Source organism: Theropithecus gelada, chromosome 3, assembly GCF_003255815.1.
Source record: "Theropithecus gelada isolate Dixy chromosome 3, Tgel_1.0, whole genome shotgun sequence".
NCBI lineage: Eukaryota > Metazoa > Chordata > Mammalia > Primates > Cercopithecidae > Theropithecus > Theropithecus gelada.
In genome coordinates, this window is record NC_037670.1 from 23,513,663 (window position 1) to 23,537,007 (window position 23,345).

A 23,345-nucleotide genomic window follows, 5' to 3' on the forward strand; every position below is an offset into this window, starting at 1 on the left:
TGAAGTTGTGTTGGCTATGCTTTTTCGAAGCTGGTTTGTACTTACTTAATAGCAGTTAATAATGCAAAAATACATAACTAACCCCTTATCCTTCTGGCTGTGACAGTCTGGGGTTTTTTTTGTTTGCTTGTTTTTTGTTTTTTGTTTTTGAGATGGAGTCTCACACTGTCACCAGGCTTGAGTACAGTGGCTTGATCTCGGCTCACTGCAACCTCCACTTCCCAGATTCAAGTGATTCTCCTGCCTCAGCCTCCCGAGGAGGACATTCTGTTTTTGGTGCATCTCATTTTAGGAACCAGGAGTTCATTTTGTCTGTCTGTTGGAGTAGATTTTAACAAGTCAAATAACATCACTTTTTGTGGTTTTTTTTTGTTTTTTTTTTTGTTTGAGATGGAATCTCGCTCTGTCGCCCAGGCTGGGGTGCAGTGGCCGGATCTCAGCTCACTGCAAGCTCTGCCTCCTGGGTTTACACCATTCTCCTGCCTCAGCCTCCCGAGTAGCTGGGACTACAGGCGCCCGCCACCTTGCCCAGCTAGTTTTTTTGTATTTTTTAGGAGAGACGGGGTTTCACCGTATTAGCCAGGATGGTCTCAATCTCCTGACCTCGTGATCCGCCCATCTCGGCCTCCCAAAGTGCTGGGATTACAGGCTTGAGCCGCCGCGCCCGGCCATAACAGCACTTTTTGATTTGACTAATTTTGATTTAAAGACATGAGGTACTGGCTACAAACTTCATAGGGACCCCCAGATGATCTCATGATAAATGACACCAGACGATATGTTTTGATTTATATAACTTTACAGACAACTTAAAATGACAAATAAAGACAAATGTTTATTATGTAGAATGATGGGAATGATCACCACAATAACTGTAGTGGGTTGAATACTGTTCCCCAAAATTCATGTTCACCCAAACCTCAGCATGTAAACTTATTTGGAAATAGGGTCTTTACAGATGTAATCATTTGGGGGGCCTTGTGAGTAAATCATCCCGGATTTAGGGTAGGCCCTAAGTCCAATGACTGGTTGTCCTTCTAAGAAGAGAAAGACAGGGAGACACAGCAGAAAACCCTGTGAAGATGGAAATAGAAACTGGAGTGGTGCTGCCACAAGTCAAGGAATAGCAGGAGCCCCCAGAAGCTGGAAGAGTCCAAGAATTCTCCCTGAGAGCCTTCAGAGGAAACATGGACTTTCAGATAATTTGGTTTCATACTTGTGACCTTCAGAAATGTGAGACGATAAAGTTCTACTGTTCTAAGCCCCTAAGTTCATGGTAATCTGTTACAGCATCCCTAGGAACCTAATACAGACAAATAAAGGCTATGCTTATTATGTGGCATGATGGAGATGGCCACCAGAATAGCAAAGGCCATGGCTCTTCTCCTTCCATTGTATACACAGAAAAGAACAACCCCCTTCAAAAGCAAAAGCAAAGGCTGGGCACAATGGCTTACGCCTGAAATCCCAACACTTTGGGAGGCCAAGGTGGGCAGATCACTTAAGGTCAGGAGTTCAAGGCCAGCCTGGACAACATCGCAAAACCCCATCTCTACTAAAAATACAAAAAGAATTAGCCAGGTGTTGTGACTCACACCTGTAATCCCAGCTACTCAGGAGGCTGATGCAGGAGAATCGCCTGAACCCAGGAAATGGGAAACAGAGGTTGTGGTGAGCTGAGATGGCAGCACTGCACTCCAGCCTGGGCAACAGAGTGATATGTCTCAAAAAAAAAACAAAGACTATTCAATTGTAACAGAAAGATTCAAGGGCAGATTTGCAGAGTGACCTTATCATGTCTACATACTGGGAAAAGCTGGTAGAAAAGAGGAGGAACCCATTCTAAGGAACCTCTACCTTTCAGTTCCTCCAGTCTTGAGCTCCAGGGTTAGATGTTCCCTCAACGGCAAACCTCTGCTCTTGTTACTGTCATGGGACCACCACCAGCCACCAAGCATCAGCCCATCTTTCCATAATGTCAAGTCTAGGGTGACATTTGTCTAATGTTTGCCTACCTGGAGATGTTGCCCCAATCATCACCACCAGCAGAAACAACCGGCACCCATCTTATATGGGTAATTCCTTACCGAAGGAGTTCTAGAAATGCACGGCACACCAAAACGCAGGGTAGGTCATGCATTTCTAGAGGAAGAAATGGCGATATGGAGAGAAAGCTTGTCCTAACCCACTTCTACCAAAGCAGGATTAAAGTCAATTTGAAAAAAAACACCGTTTCTCCTTTTATATAAAAACCAAATGCAGAAACTATAAAAAGAAATCTAATAAGCTTGACTCTTAAAATGCACTGTAAACAAAATTAAAGGTAACTGACAGAGGAAGTATTTGCAACGTATATCGCAAGCCAAGTTTTCAAGCATCAAAAGTTCTTACAAAACCAATTTTTACAAAGATGAATGCCAAGTTTTAAAATGAACAAAAGACAGGAAAACGCAAATCACACAATAAGGACAAATGGCACGAAAGATACAGGAAAAAGTCTATTCTTCCTACTAACAAGGAAGTGAATACAATCAAAGATGTCAATTTTTGACAATAAAATGGGCCAAAAAAAAATTGTAAGAAAAAGAATTTCCAATGCGGGCCAAGGATTGGAACGTTTGCTGGAAGGCAGTTTCCCTCTACCTTTAGAAAGCCTCAAAGGGAATGTATGTTTTGGCCCTGCAACCTCACATGTAGGAATTTATCCTAAGGAAACAGTCGGGGTGACGTCAAAGATTCATCTGCAAGGATATTCAACACGGCTTTGATACACGAAAAAAAGTAAATAAATAAAAGGAAACAATGTAAGTCTTCCTAAATGATGCCAAAGTCCTATGCTGTCATTAAAAAGCACCTATAACTCCATCATCTAGGTGATTTTGACTTTTGCTTTGGACATTTTGCCTGTACATTTCTAAATTCTCTATGCCAAATAATGCATTGTTTTGTCATCAGATTTTGTTTTACAAAAACAAACCAAAACAAAAAAACCGTCTTTATGACACGGGGTTAATAGGGAAACTGTGCTTCCCAGGCATTGACCAGGCGTCTACACCAGCTGCCTAGCAGCCTACCGGTAGGCGTCTACACCCGCCTACTGACTCAAGCCACCTAAGGCTGGCAGAGCCTTAAGAGGGCGCCAGAGCGCCAGAACGCGTGAAGCACGACAAGCTCCCTCGCTCCCGGTGCGGCCACGGGGGCAGGCAGGGTCCTGGGCGCTGAACAGGGACGGCAGGAGCCTCGTTTACAGACGTCTACACAAGCAACTCACTTCCCCGAACCGAAAAAAAACGCGAGGCCACACTGACCTCTAGGCCAAACACGCCCCTCCCGGCCGCGGCGTCCGCTCCCCGAGTGCGCATGCGCGCGCCCAGCCCCCTCAGGCCTGCGCTTCCCAGCAGGCCTCGCGCACGGGTTTCCATGGCGACGGTCCGCCGCTGCGGCCTTGCAGCAGTCGCAGGAACCGCGCGGAACAGGTAACGGCCCAACTGCCGCCATCGTCCGCCGCAGCCGGTTGCCCTGTTACTGCCCCAACGCTGGTCCCGTCCGGACCCGCCTGCTACGCTCTTTCTAGGCTTCCGGTATCGCCGGTCACTCCGTCCTCGCCCCTGCCTGCCTCGCTGGCGCCCGGCCGTTTCCTCCTCGCAGCGCAGTCTGGCAAGGAACAGCTACTCCGGCTGGGCAGTGGCCGGGCGCCCCGGCGACACACGTACTCTCAGGCCTGCTGGGCAGGGGGGACGCCTGGGCCGAGGTGACCGAGCGCGCCCGGGGCCGCGCCTGGGTCCGGCAAGGGGGCAGAGGCCGATCTCACCGCCGCCCCACCGAGGGACTTTTGGGTTTTTCTATCTGAATCTTCTATCTGACCTCCGATTTTGCCTTTGCTTACTTGCTGTTTTGCTTGGGATTCGTTTTTCTTTAAAACCTGAGCGCTGGCATCTCCCTATGTCGCAGGAATCTAAATCTTTTGAAATGTCTTCTCTGTGTATGTCCCCCACTCGCCCAGTCTCGGGACTCTTTATCCACACCCTTTCCTCAGCGTGTTAACATCCCGTTGCCACACTGAAGCCAACGGTTAAGTTTCTTCAGAGCCCAGTTTTTTTCACGGCTGAATGTGAGCTTGAGCCTTTTTGCTCAATCCCTAGATGAACTCATCCAGTCTCCTGTACTCAGAGCCTATCTGAATGCCAGTGAGCCCCAAGTGTGCATTCCCAGCCCTCGCCCCTCCCCTGAACACCAGACCCCTGCATTCAGCTGCCTGCCACATCCCTACTTGGATGTCTACGGCATCTCAAACGTAGCTTATCCAAAATAGCTCTCAATAATTCCCCAAGCCAAGCCTGTCCTCCCACAATCTTAACCCGTCATAGTTGCTGGGAATTCCATCCTCCAGTTGCCCGAGCCTTGTATCCTGCTTGAGTCCTGTTTTTCTCTTCCTCACCTTCAGTCTGTCAGCACTGCCTTCAAAATGCACCCGAATAGATTCACAATTCTACCATTTCTCTCAACCCCCACTGTCACCACCTTGGTCCAGGCCCCCATCATCTGGTGCCTGGATTACTTTACTTGCTTCCTAATTGGTTTCCCTGAGTCTGCCCCTCCCCCACTTGAGCATGACAGCCTTAATGCTATTTCCCGTTCTCTGTTATTTCGTATGAATAAGTTTTATAAAGGATTATGTAAATTACAATTTCCTTATATAAATTACAATTTCCGTAGTTAAAAGTGCAATAGTTTCAGTATGTATTTTGCACATTGCAACTTTTAAACCGGGTAAACAAGTCTACATAAGCATCATGCTAACAAGCTGACAATGTAAACATGCCCCTTAGCTGTGTTAGGTATAAATATCACAGTGCCCCTGGAACAGAACTATGGCCAGAGCTTTACAAGGGACTGTCCTGAAGAACAAAAGAATCCAGAGCCTTCTTCCCAGTGCAAAGACAGGAATCATGTAGGAGTTTAAGCTCTTCCTTTTTTTATTTTTTAGAGAAGCACCAAAAGAGGCAAACTGAGATGCAGACAAATGATCATCCGTATGCTGATCATTTTGATAGTAAGTACCTGGGTGCTGATATGGCGATCAATGTGACAGGTCCCTGCCCTCAAGGAGCTAAGGTCCTTACATACCTGTACCCTTGCCAATCTCTCTCTTTTTTTCATTTTTTTGAGATATTATCTCACTCTGTCGGCCAGGCTGAAGTGCAGTGGCATCATCTCGGCTCACTTCATCCTCCATCTCCCGGGCTCAAGCAATTCTCCTGCCTCGGCCTCCTGAGTAGCTGGGATTAAAGGTGTGCACCACCACACCCAGCTAATTTTTGTATTTTTAGTAGAGATGGGGTTTCACCATGTTGGCCAAGCTGGTCTCAAACTCCTGACCTCAGGTAATCCGCCCGCCTCAGCCTTCCAAAGTGCTGGGATTACAGGCATGAGCCACCACGCCTGGCCCTACCCTTGCCACTCTCTTAAACCCTATCTTTTCTCTTTTGCCATCAGGTAAAACCCCAATTAACCAAAGTAACAGAGTAGGATTGCCACAGTTAGCTGAGGGTCTATAGGAGATTGCATTTCATAAATGACCACTTTACTCAGATTTGATCTCCCACCACACCCTTGTGCTATCACTTCATAGAGAAACTTGAAGCTGTCACATGGGAATCTCCTCATACTTCAGCTGCCAAAACTGCAAGCCTTACTTATATCTGTTCCTACCTTCCTTCCTCCTCCTAACCAAAGCCACTCCCTCTCTGTGCTTTGGATCCCATCCCTTTCCACTCGCCAAAAACTACACTGTCAGGTATGCATTCCCTCTCCCATATGATCACCTATTCCATCTCAGCTGGCTCTGCCATGGTTTTGAAGCATGTTGAAGTTTCCCATCACAAAAGAGAAAAAAAGAATCTCCTATGACCCCACATTCCCCTTCAGTTTCCAGTTATTGTCCAATCCCTTATCCCTTTCGACAGGCAAACTTTAAAGAACTGCCTTATTCAATACCTCTATTATTTGTCTCTCACTCCTCAGCCAGCCTGGCTTCCCTCTTCATCTCTGCTAAAACAAAAACCGGGAATGAGACATTTCCAGGCCTCGTCTTGCTCAGTCTCTCAGCAGCATTTGAAACTGCTGCCCCCATTTCACTCTACAAACACTGTCTGCCCTTGGCTTCTGTGACCACCCCTGTCTCTCCTGCTTTTCCTGCTGCCATTCTGGCTCACCCTCCTCTCCCAGGCTCCTTAATATTGGAGATCCTCAAAGCTCGGCCTCTGTTCCCATTTTGTTCTCCATTGCACCCCTTCATCTAGCACAGGGCACAGATTCACACGCACAGCTTTAAGTTCCAGCTGTGTGCTCTTGACTCCCACCTTTCTCCAACTTGACCTTTTCTCAGCTAGACTCGTACATTCAGCTAGCTGCGTGACAGTGTTTCTCAATATCATTCAGTCTCCTCCAATTCAACATGCACAAGACCAAACAACCCCACTTCCCAACCCCAACTGGGACCTCTTCCATTGTACCTAGGATTCCTCCTTGACCCTTACCCCACACCCCAACACCCAGTGAATCCTTAAGCCCAGGTGAGGTTTTCTCCTGGGCATCTGTCACATCTCTTCATTGTCATGGATGCCTAAGTCCAAACTACCACCTTCATTCAGCCTGCTGCAGTCCTGTACCAGCTGGTCTCCCCACATCTCTGGCTTTTCTCGATTCTTCACCACCCTGCAGCCAGAGTAACCTCTTCAGAAGGCAGAGCTGATTATGCCATCCCTCCCCACCTCCCTCTTTTGCTTACCGCCAGCTTCCCATTGCCCTTGGATTAATGATCCACATCATAGGCACGCCTTCCCAAGGACCTACAGCTGCTCACCCCCGCCTGCTTCTCAAGACTCATCTGAAACCGCTGGCCTTCCTCACTGGGCTTCAGCCACATAGGCCTCCTCCACCCACCAGGCCTTGGCATTCTTTTCTGTCTGCATTGTTTTTCCTTCCTCCCTCTCATCCTCTCTTGCCTAGCTAGTTCCCACTGACCCTTCCTATCTCAACTCAGACATCACTTCTACAGGGATAACTTCCCCGATCGCTGTCAGGATCAGTTTCATCTTCACAGAGTTGTATCTCCTTCCTTGAAGACACTCGGGACAGTCACTGTTATGATTAGTTCATTACTGACATAAGTCCCACAAAAACAGAAACATTTGCTGTTTGTGTTCATCATTGTATCTCCACACCCCACATAGTGCCTGACACATAGTAAGCACGCAAATGGGTGCTGAAAGAATGAATGAAATGAACATTCTAATGTGTAAGAGATACTAAGTGCCCTGTGTTTTAGAACAATTCTATTAAAATAGAATGAAACTCCTAGTAAAAAATAATCAGGCAAACACTGAAAATTAAAAAGAATGTTGTGGCAGGGTAGCTAAAAACGGGTACTTGGGTAAGATTTGTAGCCCTTTACTCAGTGTGGTACATTGCATTTGCCACCACTTGGTGGAAGTAGAGAGGCATGGGTTCTTACCCTGAAGGTGACTGGGATGTCAGTCTGCTAGTGAATTCAAACATTTGTTCTAAAATATATAAAGTTGTTAAATTACCAAAACCTGCATAGCATAGCTAGTCTGTAACCATCCAGACTTTGAACATGGCACATTTTCATGTTATCAAATAAACTTGAAATTTCTGATATATATAGGTATATTTCATTTATGAAATTTAGTGCTAGATGTCACTGAGAAATCAGCCAATTTCTTGCCTTAGACGTTTGAGGCCTACTAGCTAGTTGTATTGGCAGAACTGGGAACATACCTTTTTTCTTCCAGAGTATACTGCCTCTCAATCAGTGTTTTGTTCGTCTGTTTTTTCGGTTTTGAAACTGGGTCCCACTCTGTCCCTCAGGCTGGAATGTGGTTGTGCGATCACAGCTCACTCCATCACTGCAGCCTTGACTTCCTGGGCTCAGCCTCCTGAGTAGCTGAGACTGTCACACTGGCTAATTCTTTTTTTAGGAATGGGGTCTCACCATGTTGCCCAGGCTGGTCTCAAACTCCTGGGCCCAAGTGATCCACCTGCCTCAGCCTCCCAAAGTGCTGGGATTACAGGTGTGAGCCACCACACCAGGCCAATCAGTGTTAAGAATCATAACCTCCCTTTGTCAATGTTTAGAGTGACTTGCATAATTTCTTTTTTTTTTTTTTTTTTTTGAGATGGAGTCTCGCTCTGTCACCCAGGCTGGAGTGCAATGGCCGGATCTCAGCTCACCGCCTCCCGGGTTTACGCCATTCTCCTGCCTCAGCCTCCCAAGTAGCTGGGACTACAGGCGCCCGCCAACTCGCCTGGCTAGTTTTTTGTATTTTTTAGTAGAGATGGGGTTTTACTGTGTTAGCCAGGATGGTCTCGATCTCCTGACCTCGTGATCCACCCGTCTCGGCCTCCCAAAGTGCTGGGATTACAGGCTTGAGCCACCGCGCCCGGCCCTTGCATAATTTCTGAAGCAAAAAATTGGGACACATAATCTTAAAGTGTTTGAAATAATGTTCTTGAAAACCATAAGATATTGATTATCCTAGCTATATAATACCACATTTATAAGCCTAGGGAAGAGCTTTTCTATTCATTTAATATTTTTGTCAAAGAGTTTAGAGTTCAGGCTTTTCATTCAGTAAGAAGACCTGAACTTGGGTCTGGCTGATGTTTTTTCTATCCAGACAGGCTGTGCTTGTGGCAGGAAGGCCACAGAAATGGTGCTGTCATCTTCACAAGTGCCCATGGTCACTAGTGAATGTCACCTGTCCCACCCTAGTGACATGAACCTTGACTACCTGTTCAAGCACGGATCTGCCAGGTTTCTCCACAGCCACCTGTTTTCCCTTTGCATTCGATTCGTACTTTGGAAAGAGATACTCTGACATGGTAAATCCCATTTTGTTTTGTGTTTTTAAGACAGGGTCTCACTCTTGTCCAGGCTAGAGTGCAGTGCTGGCATGATCACAACTCACTGCAGCCTCAACCTCCCAAGTAGCTGAGACCATGGGTGTGCGCCACCATACCCAGCTAATTTGGCTTTCTTTATAGAGATAGCATCTCCCTATGTTGCCCAGGCTGATGTATCCTCCTTATTGGTATTGATGCTCAAATTCCCCTATCTTTGACTAATGGGAGCTTCTTAAAGCTGGCTCCTGTGCCCTTTTGATACACACCAGCCTTTCTTCTCTTTGCCTGCCTCAGGCTTAGGATCATCCGTTTCTCCAAGGAACCCTGATTCATTATAGCAGAGAATGGTATTTGGTGGAGAATGGTACACAGTGTACTCATTGTTTCTGGGGTGTCATTGATTCTAGGCCCTCTCAGAGAGCAGAGTTAGGGGAAAAATACACACACACACACATAGACATACATATGCATATACACATACACATACATTTATAGATACATGTGCACATAGATCTGTAACTGTATATACCTCCTTGTGTGTGTGTGTGTGTGTGTATTTGAACCTAGTGTTTCGCATTCTAATCCAACATTTCAGGGTTCTTTCCAGCCTTTCTTCTTTCAGACAGTAAGAAATTTGACCCCATGATTCTAAATATATTATGTCCTCAGTTAACTTGTTAGCTCTAATTAATTTCCTAATTTTGCCAGCTACCTGACGCCTCTTTGTCACTCCTTCCCCTTACAACTACTTCACTATGCTTTCTCAGCCTTCAGCCATGCTTCCGCCACTGCCTCTACAGGAAAGCCACCTCCTTTTTGAAAAAAAATTTGCACGGAGTGCTTATGAGAGGGTCTGCTGTTTTCTCCAGCTCATTTTTCCAAAGCAAACAATCCCACCAGCTCTCTCAGGTTGGTCATCTTTTTCCTAGATATAGTCCAAAGCAAGGTAAAGCAAGCTGGTTTCTGGAACCATTAAGATATTTCCCCAAAACATTTGAACTCACCAACTCACCATCTTCTCTGACTTCTTGAAATTTGTAACAGTGCATTTCATTTGCATGTAATAGCCTGCTTTTAGTCTCATTTTAATTTGTGATGTTTTTCAAGGTATCTGTGTTAGTTCTGTATTGCTGCTACAACAAATTACCACAAACTCAGTGGCTTAAATTTATTTTCTTACAGCTCTGGAGGTCAGAAGTCTGAAATGAGTCTTAAGGGGCTAAAGTTAGGATGTCAGCAGGACTGATTCCTTCTAGAGGATCCAAGGGAGGATCCATTCCCTTCCCTTTTCTAACTTCTAGAAAAGCCTGTATTCTGTGGTATATGACCCCTTCTTCCATCTTGAAAGCCAGCAGCATAGCATCTTCTCCCTCTGACTCTGCTTCTCTCATAACAGAGCCTTCTCACTCTGACCCCTCCTGTGTCCTTCTTAGACAGGCCCATGTGATTACATTAGGTCCACATGGATAATCTGGGATAATTCAGGATAATCTTCCCACCTCAAGACCTGAAATTGATCACATCTGCAAAGTCCCTTTTGCCATATATAGTAACACACACAGGTTCTAGGGATTAGGACATGGACATCCTTAGGGGACCATTATTCAGCCTACCACTGTACCAAAGGAAAGTCTTAAATCTTAAAAATGAGAATTTAACTTTTTTATGGAAGGTAATGAGCAACATGTAGACATTGATTGGAAAATGAACATATCTTGGAGAGCTTTACATACCTACACATACAGAGATATGCTTTATTTTTTATATTAGGCATTATCAGTATTATTATTCATCACAGTTATAATAACAATATGTTTTATCTAATTCTTTAATTTTTGCCATTCTGGTAGATGAAAAATGGAATCTAGTTGTTTTAATTTGCATTTCATTATGAGTAAGCTTGAACATCTTTTTATGTAACTCTTGGTTTTCTGTGTTTCTGTAATGTGCTTATTCTGTAATGTGTTCATATCTTTTGCCCATTTTACTAATGGATTATTTTAAGAGGTCTCTGTAAATTAAGGAAATTAGGTCTTTGTCATATGTGTTGAAAATCTTTTTTCCAGTTTGTAAGATGCCTTTGCACTTTATTATTTTTTTAATTATAAGGAAATTTTTAAATTTTTGTGCAGTTATTTTTATCAGTTGTTTCCTTTATGGTTCAGGGCTTTATGTTTTTCCACACTCTGTGTTTTCTTTTAATAATTTTTTAAACATTTATATTTTGAATCCATCTAACCATCATTTTAGTGTAAGAAATGCAATAAGAATGTGCTTTTGTTTTGATTTCCGGGTAGATTCTGGCCTACCTCTCATCATTTACTGAAGTGCACTTTCTCTACCTTTATCTTACACTAGGCTGCCATATGTATTTGTTTGTGTTTCTGTTTCTGAACTCTTTATTCCAGTATATTGTTCTGTCAAAGCATTAGTATCAGGCTATTTTAGTGACTATAGCTTTATATCTCAGTGTCTGATCAAAGTAGTCCCTTCTCATCATTTTTGTTCATATTTCTTTGTATTCTTTCATATTTATTTCTCTATATGAATTTTGTATCATTTGGTCAAATTTCACAAAATTACTCAGCATTTCACTGAGAATGCATTGATCATGTAGATTAAATTAGGGAGAATTTACAGCTTTATAATGTGTCCTTTTGATATAAGAACAAAATATGTCTTTCACTTAAATATTTTATTTCAGTAGTTTTAAAGTTTCCTTCATATTATTCATAATAGATGTTTTAAATATTTGGACTGATATAGTAAGTGGGATATTTTTCATCTATTTCCTAAGTCATTTTATTTTGCATATAGAAAAGATTATTTTTAGGGCCAGGCACACCTATAATTCCAGCACTTTGGGAGGCCAAAATGGGCAGATTTCTTGAGCCCAGGAGTTTGAGACTAGGGCCTGGGCAACATGGCAAAATCCCATCTCTACAAAAAATTGGCCAGGCATAGTGGCATGTGCTTATAATCCCAGTACCTGGGAGACTGAGGTGGGAGGATCACCTGAACCCAGGAGGTTGAGGCTGCAGTGAGCTGTGATCGTGCTACTCCAGTCTGGGCGATGGAATGAGACCCTGTCTCAAAAAAAAGATTAATTTTATAGCCATGTTGTAACCTATAGTGTCAATTTAATTCTCTTGATAGTGTTTTATTAGTACATAATCATTTCATTTCCACATAATAACTTGCCTCTTCTTTTCCAATATTTAGACCTAGTACCTCCAGAACAATATTAATGAACAAAGTGACAGTAGGCATTTCTTATCTTAATTCTTACATCAGTGTAAATTAATGTCACCATTAAAGTTTAAAGCTGTTTTTTTTGTTTGAGATAGGTATTTATCACATTGGGAAAGCTTTCATTTAGAGCTTTTCAGATTGGGTTAGCAGTAATGAGAAGTTTTATCAGGAGTCATGGAATGAAAAGAGGAATTAAAGAAGCACAGAGGCATCCTGAACATTAATTTATGTGATCAATATTTATTGGACACCTAATATTCTCAGGAACTCCTCTAGGCACTGAGGATATAGCAGTAGACAAAGGAGCCAGAATGCATGCCACTGGGAAGCATACAGTTAGTGGGGAAGTATTTTACTTAGCTACAAACAGGCTAAGTAAAATAGGTGTTATAAAATAAATTTTAAAAAGTAAAATAGATAATATGTGCTAAAGAGAAAAAATGAAATGGGGAAGGCAATAGGAAATGAGAGTGGATAAGAAAAGAAGGAAAATTTGCATGTTAAGTAAGTTTTTTTTCCCCAAGAGGCAGGACTGGTTAAGAATATAATTGCCGGCCAGGCTCTGTAGCCCAGATCACGCCTATAATCCCAGCACTTTGGAAGGCCAAGGCAGGTGGATCACTTGAGTCTTGGAGTTCTAGACCAGCCTGGGCAACATAATAAAATCCCATATCTGCAAAAATACAAAAATTAGTTGGGCATGGTGACACATGCCTGTAGTCCCAGCTACTTGGAAAGCTGAGGCAGGAGGATCACCTGAGCCCAGGAGGTTGAGACTGCAGTGAGCTGAGCTGAGATAACACCACTGCACTCCAGCCTGGATGACAGAGACTCCATCTCAAAAAACATGTATATAATTACCTACCCATAGAATAATTTCGGCCAGAAACACAGATGTAATTATTTGAATTAAATTATCCTTATGAATTAATTATAACTTCACTATGGAATTTTTTTCATTATATGCGTGTAACAAAATAAATATTTACTTTTAAGAATTAGGATTTTCTAGTTGTATTATTAACCAAGAATCTGATAATTCATGAAAGTGTGGAACCAGAATACATTTTAGTATATAATACTAAATCAGTCACTATCTGTGCTTCTAAAGTACAATCCAGTGCTTACAAGTAGTTACCAAGAGGGTTGTCTTTTTGTTATTTTTATTGTTGACAGGAAAGAAACACATAATTCAAAAACTTTAATTATTTACGTTCAACTCTGTACTGGAAAGAAAGAGCAGGCAGGTGAGCCACAAGATCTTTTGTTCTGTCAAAAACTTGAAAAGGCACTGCTGTGTATGGCTCCTTCAAATCTTATTTCAACATCACTGTTTAATAATCACATCCAAGAACTTCCCAATCAATTGCCAACAGGTGATTCACTTTCATAGAGAAAAAGCCACCTATGGCTGGGTACAGTGGCTCAAGCCTGTAATCCCAGCACTTTGGGAGGCCAAAGTGGGTAGATCACTTGAGGTCAGGAGTTTGAGACCAACCTGGCCAACATGGTGAAACCCTGTCTGTACCAAAAATACAAAAAAATTAGCCAGGCATGGTGGCAGGCGCCTGTAATCCCAGCTACTCAGGAGGCTGAGGCAGGAGAATTGCTTGAACCTGGGAGGCGGAGGTTGCAGTAAGCTGAGACCACACCAATCTATAACACAAGGGAATATATATATATAAATATATATATATATAAACTGCTTCAAAATCTTATTTTATAAATGTTTATTTGTGAGATTATAACATTTTCCTTTTGTAATATCATTTTAGGTTTTTTAAAATATATTCTTTCTTTAAAAAGAGACCAAAACCTGTCAAAAAATACTACCGTGGAAAGCTCATAAATACTACAGTGTGAAGAACCCTGTGCTTATCTTCAGTTAATCGTCAGACATCTTAGGGAAGTTTGATAAAGAACACCAGGTATGCAGTAATCCCTTTCAAACATTTTAGCGTGTTTTATTTTCCATCTGCCTTGTTGCAAAAGCAGGAGTAAAGACACCTGACTGTTGTATTCAGAATGATTCAGACGTATACCTTGATCTTCAGCATTCTTATTTCTAATTCACTAATTAGATAAGCACAATATAGAAGTTCACTGTTCTTATAAGCAGCCATCCCTTTTACCATAGTGCATTCCAGGAAAATGTAACCTCAACCAGATCAGATTTTTTTCCATTAGAACAGTGTTTATAATTACTCATTGTGTTCCTGAGTCATAACAGCAAAGAAACAACTATAAACTCTATAATGATAGAGACATAATAAAATTATGCTTCATGTGCAGTAAAATAGGCACCATTATACTGTAAACTGTTAAAAATATAAATGCTGCCAAACTAAATCTGAACTATACTGTAAATTTGATACAACAAAAACTAGTATAACTATAGTAGGTATTATATAATTACTAACTTTGCCTATTTTAAGATCCTTCAAGGCAAAAGCTTACCTTCTTCATCACCCCAGTCCTTGGAAGACACTAAATAGATGTTCTTTGACTGAACATATTAATTAATTAAGAACATCAGTGGCCGGACATGGTGGGTCATGTCTGTAATCCTAGCACTTTGAGAGGCTGATGTGGGAAGATTGCTTGAGCCCAGGAGTTCAAGACCAGCCTGGGCAACATAGTTGCCCAGCTACTTGCCAGGCCAAGGTGGAGGACTGCTTGAGCCTGGGAGGTCAAGCCTGCAGTAAGCTGTGATCACCCCACTGCACTTCAGCCTAGGCAACAGAGCAAGACCCTGTCTCAAAAGAAAGAACATTAGGTGGTTGGTTTAAGGCCTGGATTTTTCAAAAATGCACCACATAATCAGAAATTTGTATGTGGAAACTACATTTTGTACTGATAACAGTAGAGAAATGTAGTGTATGTATATTAATATGAAGATTTCTGAAACAGTTTAATCAACTTAAAAGTTACAGGCCTGATACTAGTCATCAGTCAGTTTTTAACAGGTCAGTGAGAAAACTGATATTTAACAGACTGAATATATGATCCCACTTAACCTGCATTCAGGGCACATTCATTGCCCACTATTGTAACAGCCAAGAATCAAACTTGGTTTTACTTTTGTTTACACTGCTGATCGTATCTCTCAGACTCCATTTCCTGAAAAAGAATAGAACTCACACAGTGCCAGGTGAACCCAAACATACCTGTATTCAGGTCATATAGGTAGAAACTTTAGGATGATTGTGGAATCCTGGGAATTCCAGAATGCTAGAAATATCCAGTCTCTTTGGCAGGTATAGTTTATGTACAAGCAATTCTTTTGGAAATTTACCTGCCCTGCCAGGGCAGGAGAATTGCTTGAGCCCAGAAGTTCAAGACGAGCCTGGGCAATGTGGCAAAACTCCATCTCTACAAAAAATACAAAACTTAGCCGGCATGGTAGTGAACACCTGTAGTCCCAGCTACTCCAGAGGCTGAGGTGGGAGGATCACCTGAGCCCAAGAAGTTGAGGCTGCCGTGAGCTGTGATCACACCACTACACTGCACTCTAGCCTGGGCAACAGAGTGAAACCCTGCCTCAAAAAGAAAAAAACAAAAAAAAAACATATCTCTCTCTATGTATTTTATATATATGATGTGTATATATACACATATATATACATGTGTATAAACACATGTATGTATGTGTGTATCTGTATATATATGAAATACTTAGGCATAAATCTAACAAAAGTTGTAAAAAAGTTCTGCACTGAAAACAGCAGAGCACTGCTGAAATTAAAGAAGACCTAATAAATGGGAGGCATACCTTATTCCTGGGTTAGAATTCTCCATTTTGACAAAGTGTCAGTTCTCCCTAAATTTATATGTAGATTCAACACAGTTCCAGTCTCAATCCTATTAGGCTTTTTTTTTTTTTTTTTTTTTTTAAGGAATTGACAAACTAACTCTAAAATTTACAGAGAAATTCAAAGGAACTAAAATAGCCAAAACAACTTTGGAATGAAACAACAGAGATGGCAAACTAATACTACCTGATTTCAAGATTAGTTATAAAGCTACAGTAACCCTGTAATCGCAGCACTTTGGGAGGCCAAGGTGGGCAGATTGCTTGAGCTGAGGAGTTCAGGACTAGCCTGGGCAACATGGTGAAACTCTGCCTCTGCAGAAAAAAAAAAAAAAAAAGCTGGGTGTGGTGGCACGAACCTGTAGTCCAGCTATGCGGGAGGCTGAGTTGGAGGTTGCAGTGAGCCAAGATCATGCCACTGCACTCCAGCCTGGGCAACAGAAGGAGACCCTGTCTCAACAAAAAAAAAAAAAAAAAAAAAAAAAAAAAGCTACAGTAACCAAAACAATGTGATATTGGTATAAAGATAGAGAAACAGGTCACTAGAACAGTATAGAGAGCACAGAAATAGATCAACATATGGATATCTGGGTTTTTACAGAGATGCAAAGGCAATTGAGTGGGAAAAGGAGAGTCTTTCCAACAAATGGTGCTGGAGCAATTGGATGTCCAAATACCAAAAAATGAATTTTGACCCATAATGAGTAACTCAAAATGGATTATAGACTTAAAGTAAAACTTCTAGAAGAAAGCAAGGAGGATATCTTTGTGACCTCAGGTCATGCAAAAATTTCTTAGATATAACACCAAAAGGCCGGGCGCGGTGGCTCAAGCCTGTAATCCCAGCACTTTGGGAGGCCGAGATGGGCGGATCACGAGGTCAGGAGATCGAGACCATCCTGGCTAACATGGTGAAACCCCGTCTCTACTAAAAAAGATACAAAAAACTAGCCGGGCGAGGTGGCGGGCACCTGTAGTCCCAGCTACTCAGGAGGCTGAGGCAGGAGAATGGCGTAAACCCAGGAGGCGGAGCTTGCAGTGAGCTGAGATCCGGCCACTGCACTCTAGCCTGGGCCACAGAGCGAGACTCCATCTCAAAAAAAAAAAAACAAAAAACAAACAACAAACAAAAAAAAAACACCAAAAGGATCATACTTTTTTTTTTTGAAACAGTTTCTCCTTACCCAGGCTGGAGTGCAATGGCGCGATCTCAGCTCACTGCAATGTCCACCTCCCGGGTTCAAGCAATTCTCCTGCCTCAGCCTCCCGAGTAGCTGGGATTACAGGCACCCGCCACCACGTCCAGCTAATTTTCGTATTTTTTAGTAGAGACGGAGTTTCACCATGTTGGCCAGGCTGGTCACGAGCTCCTGACCTCAGGCAATCCGCCCGCCTTCGCCTCCCAAAGTGCTGGGATTACAGGCATGAGCCACCGCACCCAGCCAGGATCATTCTTTTTTTTTTTTTTTTTTTTTTTTGAGACGGAGTCTCGCGCTGTCGCCCAGGCTGGAGTGCAGTGGCGCGATCTCGGCTCACTGCAAGCTCCGCCTCCTGGGTTCACGCCATTCTCCTGCCTCAGCCTCCTGAGTAGCTGGGACTACAAGCGCCCGCCACCGCGCCCGGCTAATTTTTTGTATTTTTAGTAGAGACGGGGTTTCACTGTGGTCTCGAGGTGGCTCACGCCTGTACTCCCAGCACTTTGGGAGGCCGAGGCGGGCGGATCACAAGGTCAGGAGATCGAGACCACAGGATCATTCTTAAAAGAACAAATTGATAATTGGGCTTCACCAAAATTTTTAAAAAACATTTTTAAGAGAATGACAAATCACAGATGAGGAGAAAATGTTTGCAAAGCATGTATCTGATAAAGGACTTATATCCAGAATATTCACAGCAGTTTTACTTTTAATAGCCCAAAACTGGAAATAGCTGAAATGTCTGTGAACAGATGAATAAACAAATTATGGTTTATACATGCAATTGGAAACTACTCAGCAACTTAAAAAAAACAAACGAACTATCGATATGGATGCACGTAGTAACATGGATGAATCTCATAATAATGCTAAGTGAAAGAAGCAAACCAAATAAAAATACATACTGGATTATTCCATTTATATAAAACTCTACCAAATGCAAAATAGTTGATAGTGACAAAAAAACAGTGTTTGCCTGGGTTGGGAGTGAGGCGCAGGGAAGGATGAGAGGAATTACAATGGGATGCTGGGAGGCTTTGGGAGATTATGTGGATGTGTTCACTGTCTTGATTGTGGTGATAGTTTCATGGAGATACACATTTCTAATCTTATCAAATGGTACTCTTATTAATTTTATTTGAAACCTCAGTAAAAGAGGGTTAAAAATAAAGAATTGTAGGCCGGGCACGGTGGCCTGTAATCCCAGCACTTTGGGAGGCCAAGGCGGGCGGATCACGAGGTCAGGAGATCAAGACCATCCTGGCTAACACAGTGAAACCCAGTCTCTACTAAAAATACCAAAAAAAAAAAATCAGGCGTGGTGGCAGGCGCCTGTAGTCCCAGCTACTTGGGAAGCTGAGGCAGGAGAATCGCTTGACCCGGGAGGTGGAGGTTGCAGTGAACCAAGATTGTGCCACTGCACTCCAGCCTGGGCGACAGAGCGAGACTCCATCTCAAAAAAAAATTGTATCCCAAAGGCTTAGGAATCAGTTGTGTTAAATATATATGCTCAGTAAGCCAAATAAATTGACATATTTGATACATTTTTTTAAATCTTCATTTTAAAATGTTAGTGAATCAGGTACAAAATTCATATACATGTTGATATCAGCTGATCTCAGTTTTTCTTATGCCCTCTTTTTGTCAAAGACTATGCCATTAATATTAAGAACAATTGTCTATTTGTTGTAGCAAAAAGCATACTGAGTTTACCTAAAAGCTGATTTTAGTGACACTGACATTAATAAGCAGTGATAAACACTGGGTCAGTCAGTCCATACACTGATCTTACCAAGTTGTAAATACATTCTTTCAAAAGAATATAGCATCTAAATATACTCTACAAAGCATTTATGACAACTTTTAAATTTAGTAAGCTCCCAAAAATTCAGTGTCTTAGGATATGGATTGAAATTATGATTTTTGATTTTCAGATATTTTTGCCTGTTTAATTATAAGACAAATCGGTGAACATAGCAATTAATCTGAAGTTGCTTATAGCTTTTTTTACATGAGACAGATTAGGTTATAGTAGTGATCAGTAGTAGAATTGATCGCAGCCTCATACTGTGTGTTTTAGAAATTTGACAAAAGCAAGTTGACAGTACATCCACTAGAAAATTCATGGCACGCCGGGCGTGCTGGCTCACGCCTGTAATCCCAGGACTTTGGGAGGCCGAGGCAGGCGGAGCACAAGGTCAAGAAATCAAGACCATCCTGGCCAACATGGTGAAACCCTGTCTCTATTAAAAATACAAAAATTAGCTGGGTGTGGTGGTGCGCACCTGTAGTCCCAGCTACTTGGGAGGCTGAGGCTGGAGAATCGCTTGAACCGGGGAAGCAGAGGTTGCAGTGAACCAAGATCAGGCCACTGCACTCCAGCCTGTCGTCAGAGCGAGATTCCATCTCAAAAAATAAAATAAAAGGCCGGGCGCGGTGGCTCAAGCCTGTAATCCCAGCACTTTGGGAGGCCGAGACGGGCGGATCACGAGGTCAGAAGATCGAGACCATCCTGGCGAACACGGTGAAACCCCGTCTCTACTAAAAAATACAAAAAAAAAAACTAGCCGGGCGAGGTGGCGGGCGCCTGTAGTCCCAGTTACTTGGGAGGCTGAGGCAGGAGAAAGGCGTAAACCCGGGAGGCGGAGCTTGCAGTGAGCTGAGATCCGGCCACTGCACTCCAGCCCGGGCGACAGAGCAAGACTCCGTCTCAAAAAAAATAAATAAATAAAATAAAATAAAATAAAATAAAATAAATAAAATTGGTAGCAGTCATTTTCTACTCATCTATTCCACCAAAATAATAATAATAATAATTGTCTTTGTAGTAAGACTACCCTTTACCCATCCTGAGGAAACTAGATCCCTAACGTTAGGCTAGGCAAATTATTGAGCAGGAAAGATTATGGATAATTTTGCTAATAAGGGATCTTCTCACTGAAATATTGAAAGATTTTTGATTTTTCAAGCATTTTTAAGAAGCTACAATTACTCCTAGCTATAAAGATCCTGCAAAATACAGAAGTCCGCTGGAGCCAGTAGGTAATGGAATGACTCAGCATCCACAGAGGCTTATGACTCACACATCCATGTGGGGAGGGCGGTAACCCCTTCCAATCCACCACCTTTCTCACAGCTAAGTCTAGAAAGCCCTCATTAGGGGACATTGTAACCTGGTAGAATTGTTTTAGGAGCGAAGTTGTTTATAGTCTTGTTTATTCTTATGTGACTCTATAGGATTTCCATTTAAGAAAAATTTTTTTTTTACCTGTTACATCAATTTTTATTACACTAAGAGACTAAGATGGCTAGTCTTCTGCTTTATCAACGTGGGATAATCGAAGCTCACTTTAGTCTTCTGTGAGAGGCTTGCATTTTTTAAAGAAAAAAGGATAAGTCAGGAGAGGGACAATTGCAAATGTCATTTTTCAGGGATTTTCATTGGTTTACAGAAATAACAGTGATTGGCGATTAGATTGCTGTTTGAACCACAGGGTATGAGCTGTGGTGTTCAGCATCTGGCATTGTTAGGTTAATTTATAGCTATTGGTGGTGTCAGTCAGAGCCCAGGGAGCAAGCAGCTTAGAAATGATTACTTAACTCAGCTGGGGGGATAGGGGGACATGACTGCTGTCTCATTCCAATGCCTCTTTGGGCCTGATCATTTAAAGGGGGTTGCATTCCTCAGATAAGCTTCTTTTCTTTCTCAACCCTAGGGGATTGGTGGTGTCACTCACATTTTACAGATGGACAAGAGCACTTAAGTGACAGGCAGACCCAAGTTCAAACCCAAACCTGTCTGCCTTCAAATTGTCCATCACCTTCTACTCCGTCACACTCCCTCCCACGACTGTAGCTTGACAATTTGTGAATGTAACATGAAAAACACTCTTGAATTAAGCCTTTATTCAAAATTGCCTGCATAAGACCACTTGTTGAAGGAATGTTCTAAAGGAAGAAGGAGGGAATTTTTATAGAGCTTTAGCAGAAGTCAGCTGAAGTCTAGCTTGAGTCAGAAACAACTGGCCAAAACAAAAAACAAAAAAAAACAAATTATTCTTGCCAATTAGCAACCATTGTTTGAGCCATTTGGATTTATCAAGATAGGTGAGGAAGAAATTAGGGACTGAGGTCATGAGCCAGAGGGCAGGGAGGAACAGCTCCTGGGGACAAGGAGGGGCAAGGCTGTGAGAGCTACACTGGAGCATTTGTAGTCCTTCAGGATCCCCTACACCAACATCTGGGATTCTTCTTTTTTTTTTTTTGAGACAGAGTCGGCCCTGTCACCCAGGCTGGAATGCAGTGGCGCAATCACAGCTCACTGCAACCTCTGCCTCCTGGACTCAAGCAATCCAACCTCAGCCTCCCAAGTAGCTGGGACTACAGGTGTGCACCACCATGCCCCGCTAATTTTTGTATTTGTTTTGTAGAGACAGGGTTTCGCCATGTGGCCCAGGCTGGTCCTGAACTTCTGAGTTCAAGCTATCCACCCACCTCAGCCTCCCAAAGTGCTGGTATTTCAGATGTGAGCCACAATACCAGGCCTGGATTCTTCTTAATCTAGATGTAAAGGTTCACAAAGAAGGATCTGCTTCTGCCCACCACTACACAGCAGAATGTGTCTGAAAAGAGAAATTCTTTGCCTTAGGATTGTGTAATGCTCCCACCAATGTGTTGTTGCAGTCATGATGCTTAATGAAAAAAGCACTGCCCCTGGAGCTGGAAAACACGGACAGTCTCTGAACTTTTAACCTGTCTGAACCTATTCCCTCTAGGTGGCTGAAATGAGGTGATGTGAAGCAGTTTGTACAAAGTAAGAGCACTAGTTAGATATTAAGTATAATGCTAATATTAATTATTACTAAGATCATTTGGACTAAGATTTCTTGTAGTGGGGAGATTGTGGACTGCCTGATATATTTCATCAGAAGAGAAGGCTAGAGTTAAGCAGATGCATCAGAAAGCCGAAACACTTCAGAAAAAACCCTCTCAGTAGAGAAAGTGATATTAGATTCCTGTTGCAAAAGATCTAATGCCAGCTAAATTCTCTTTTGCTTTCTTGATAAAACAGGAGAATTGAGAATTAAATGGAAAGGTAATCCTTTTAAAGACCTCAGAAGATGGATCTGTTTGTTTCAATCTGCTTTTGAGGTAGGCTGCTATAAAAGAGATACTTGTGGTGTTACTGTGCCTTAGTGCAGTAGCATAATAAAGAAATGCAGAACCATCTGCTTTGTAACTAATGTTAATTTTATTAAGGGTATAAATTTGGGGTCTTTCTTGTATTTGACTTTCTATTCCTTCCATTTTAAATTCTCACTTTAGACAACGAAAAGGGCTTATTGAAAGTATTCAAAGTTTGTGTCCATGGCTGAGCATGGTGGCTCATGCCTGTATCCCACCACTTTATGAGACCGAGGTGGGAGGATCACTTGAGCCCAGGAGTTCAAGACCAGCCTGGGCAACATAGTGAGACTCCCATTTCTACCAAAAAATAATAAGTCAGCCAGGCGTGACAGCACACACTTGTAGTCACAGCTACTCCAGAGGCTGAGCTGAGAGGATCGCTTGAGCCCAGGAGGTCAAGGCTGCAGAAAGTCATGGTCACGCCACTGCACTCCAACCTAGGCAACAGAGTGAGACCCTGTCTTTAAAAAGGAAAAAAATATATATATGTGTGTGTGTGTGTGTGTATAGATATATATATATATATATATATATATATATATAAAAGCATAGGTTCATTTTAATGTCAATAAATATGAATTCAAAAATAATTTTATTAGGTTTTACTTTTCTTTTATTAGGTTGTTTGCTATGTCTTTGGCTGATCTAACAAAAACCAATATAGATGAGCAGTTCTCCAGCGTGGCATTAGAAAACAATAGGAGATCTGCAGAATGCAAAGGAAGCCCAGGCACAGGCGATTTTTCACGGAACAGTAACACTTCCGCTAAGAGTGTTGATTATAGCAGGTCTCAGTGCTCCTGTGGAAGTTTAAGTTCTCAGTATGATTATTCAGAAGACTTTCTCTGTGATTGTTCAGAAAAGGCCATTAATAGAAATTATTTAAAGCAGCCTGTGGTTAAAGAAAAGGAGAAGAAAAAGTACAATGTTTCTAAAATCTCCCAATCTAAAGGTAAGGAGTAAAATTTCCC

At 42.3% G+C, this 23,345-nt stretch overlaps 2 protein-coding genes across 5 annotated transcripts in view; one reads left to right on the top strand and one right to left on the bottom strand.

Moving 5' to 3' along the window:
* The window catches only part of SH3BGR (SH3 domain binding glutamate rich protein), a 64,728-nt gene extending 61,398 nt beyond the window's left edge, over nt 1-3,330 (bottom strand). Inside the window, exon 1 of one of the 3 annotated variants that reach the window (XM_025378242.1) lies at nt 3,309-3,330. The gene's annotated coding sequence lies outside the window, so the exon portion shown is untranslated. Of the gene's footprint in view, nt 1-3,111 lie in introns of all 3 variants that reach the window. The other 2 variants (XM_025378243.1, XM_025378244.1) reach the window with 2 other exon arrangements.
* Nucleotides 3,331-3,431: 101 nt separating this feature from the next.
* LCA5L (LCA5L, lebercilin like) overlaps nt 3,432-23,345 on the top strand; it is a 44,082-nt gene continuing 24,168 nt past the window's right edge. The window contains exons 1-6 of one of the 2 annotated variants that reach the window (XM_025378238.1): nt 3,432-3,476; nt 4,988-5,053; nt 9,696-9,837; nt 13,956-14,108; nt 22,259-22,338; nt 22,995-23,326. In XM_025378238.1, the coding sequence (XP_025234023.1) occupies nt 23,005-23,326 (322 nt within the window). In that variant the 5' untranslated portion in view covers nt 3,432-3,476; nt 4,988-5,053; nt 9,696-9,837; ... (1 more) ...; nt 22,259-22,338; nt 22,995-23,004. Of the gene's footprint in view, nt 3,752-4,987; nt 5,054-9,695; nt 9,838-13,955; nt 14,109-22,258; nt 22,339-22,994; nt 23,327-23,345 lie in introns of both variants that reach the window. The other variant, XM_025378237.1, reaches the window with a different exon arrangement.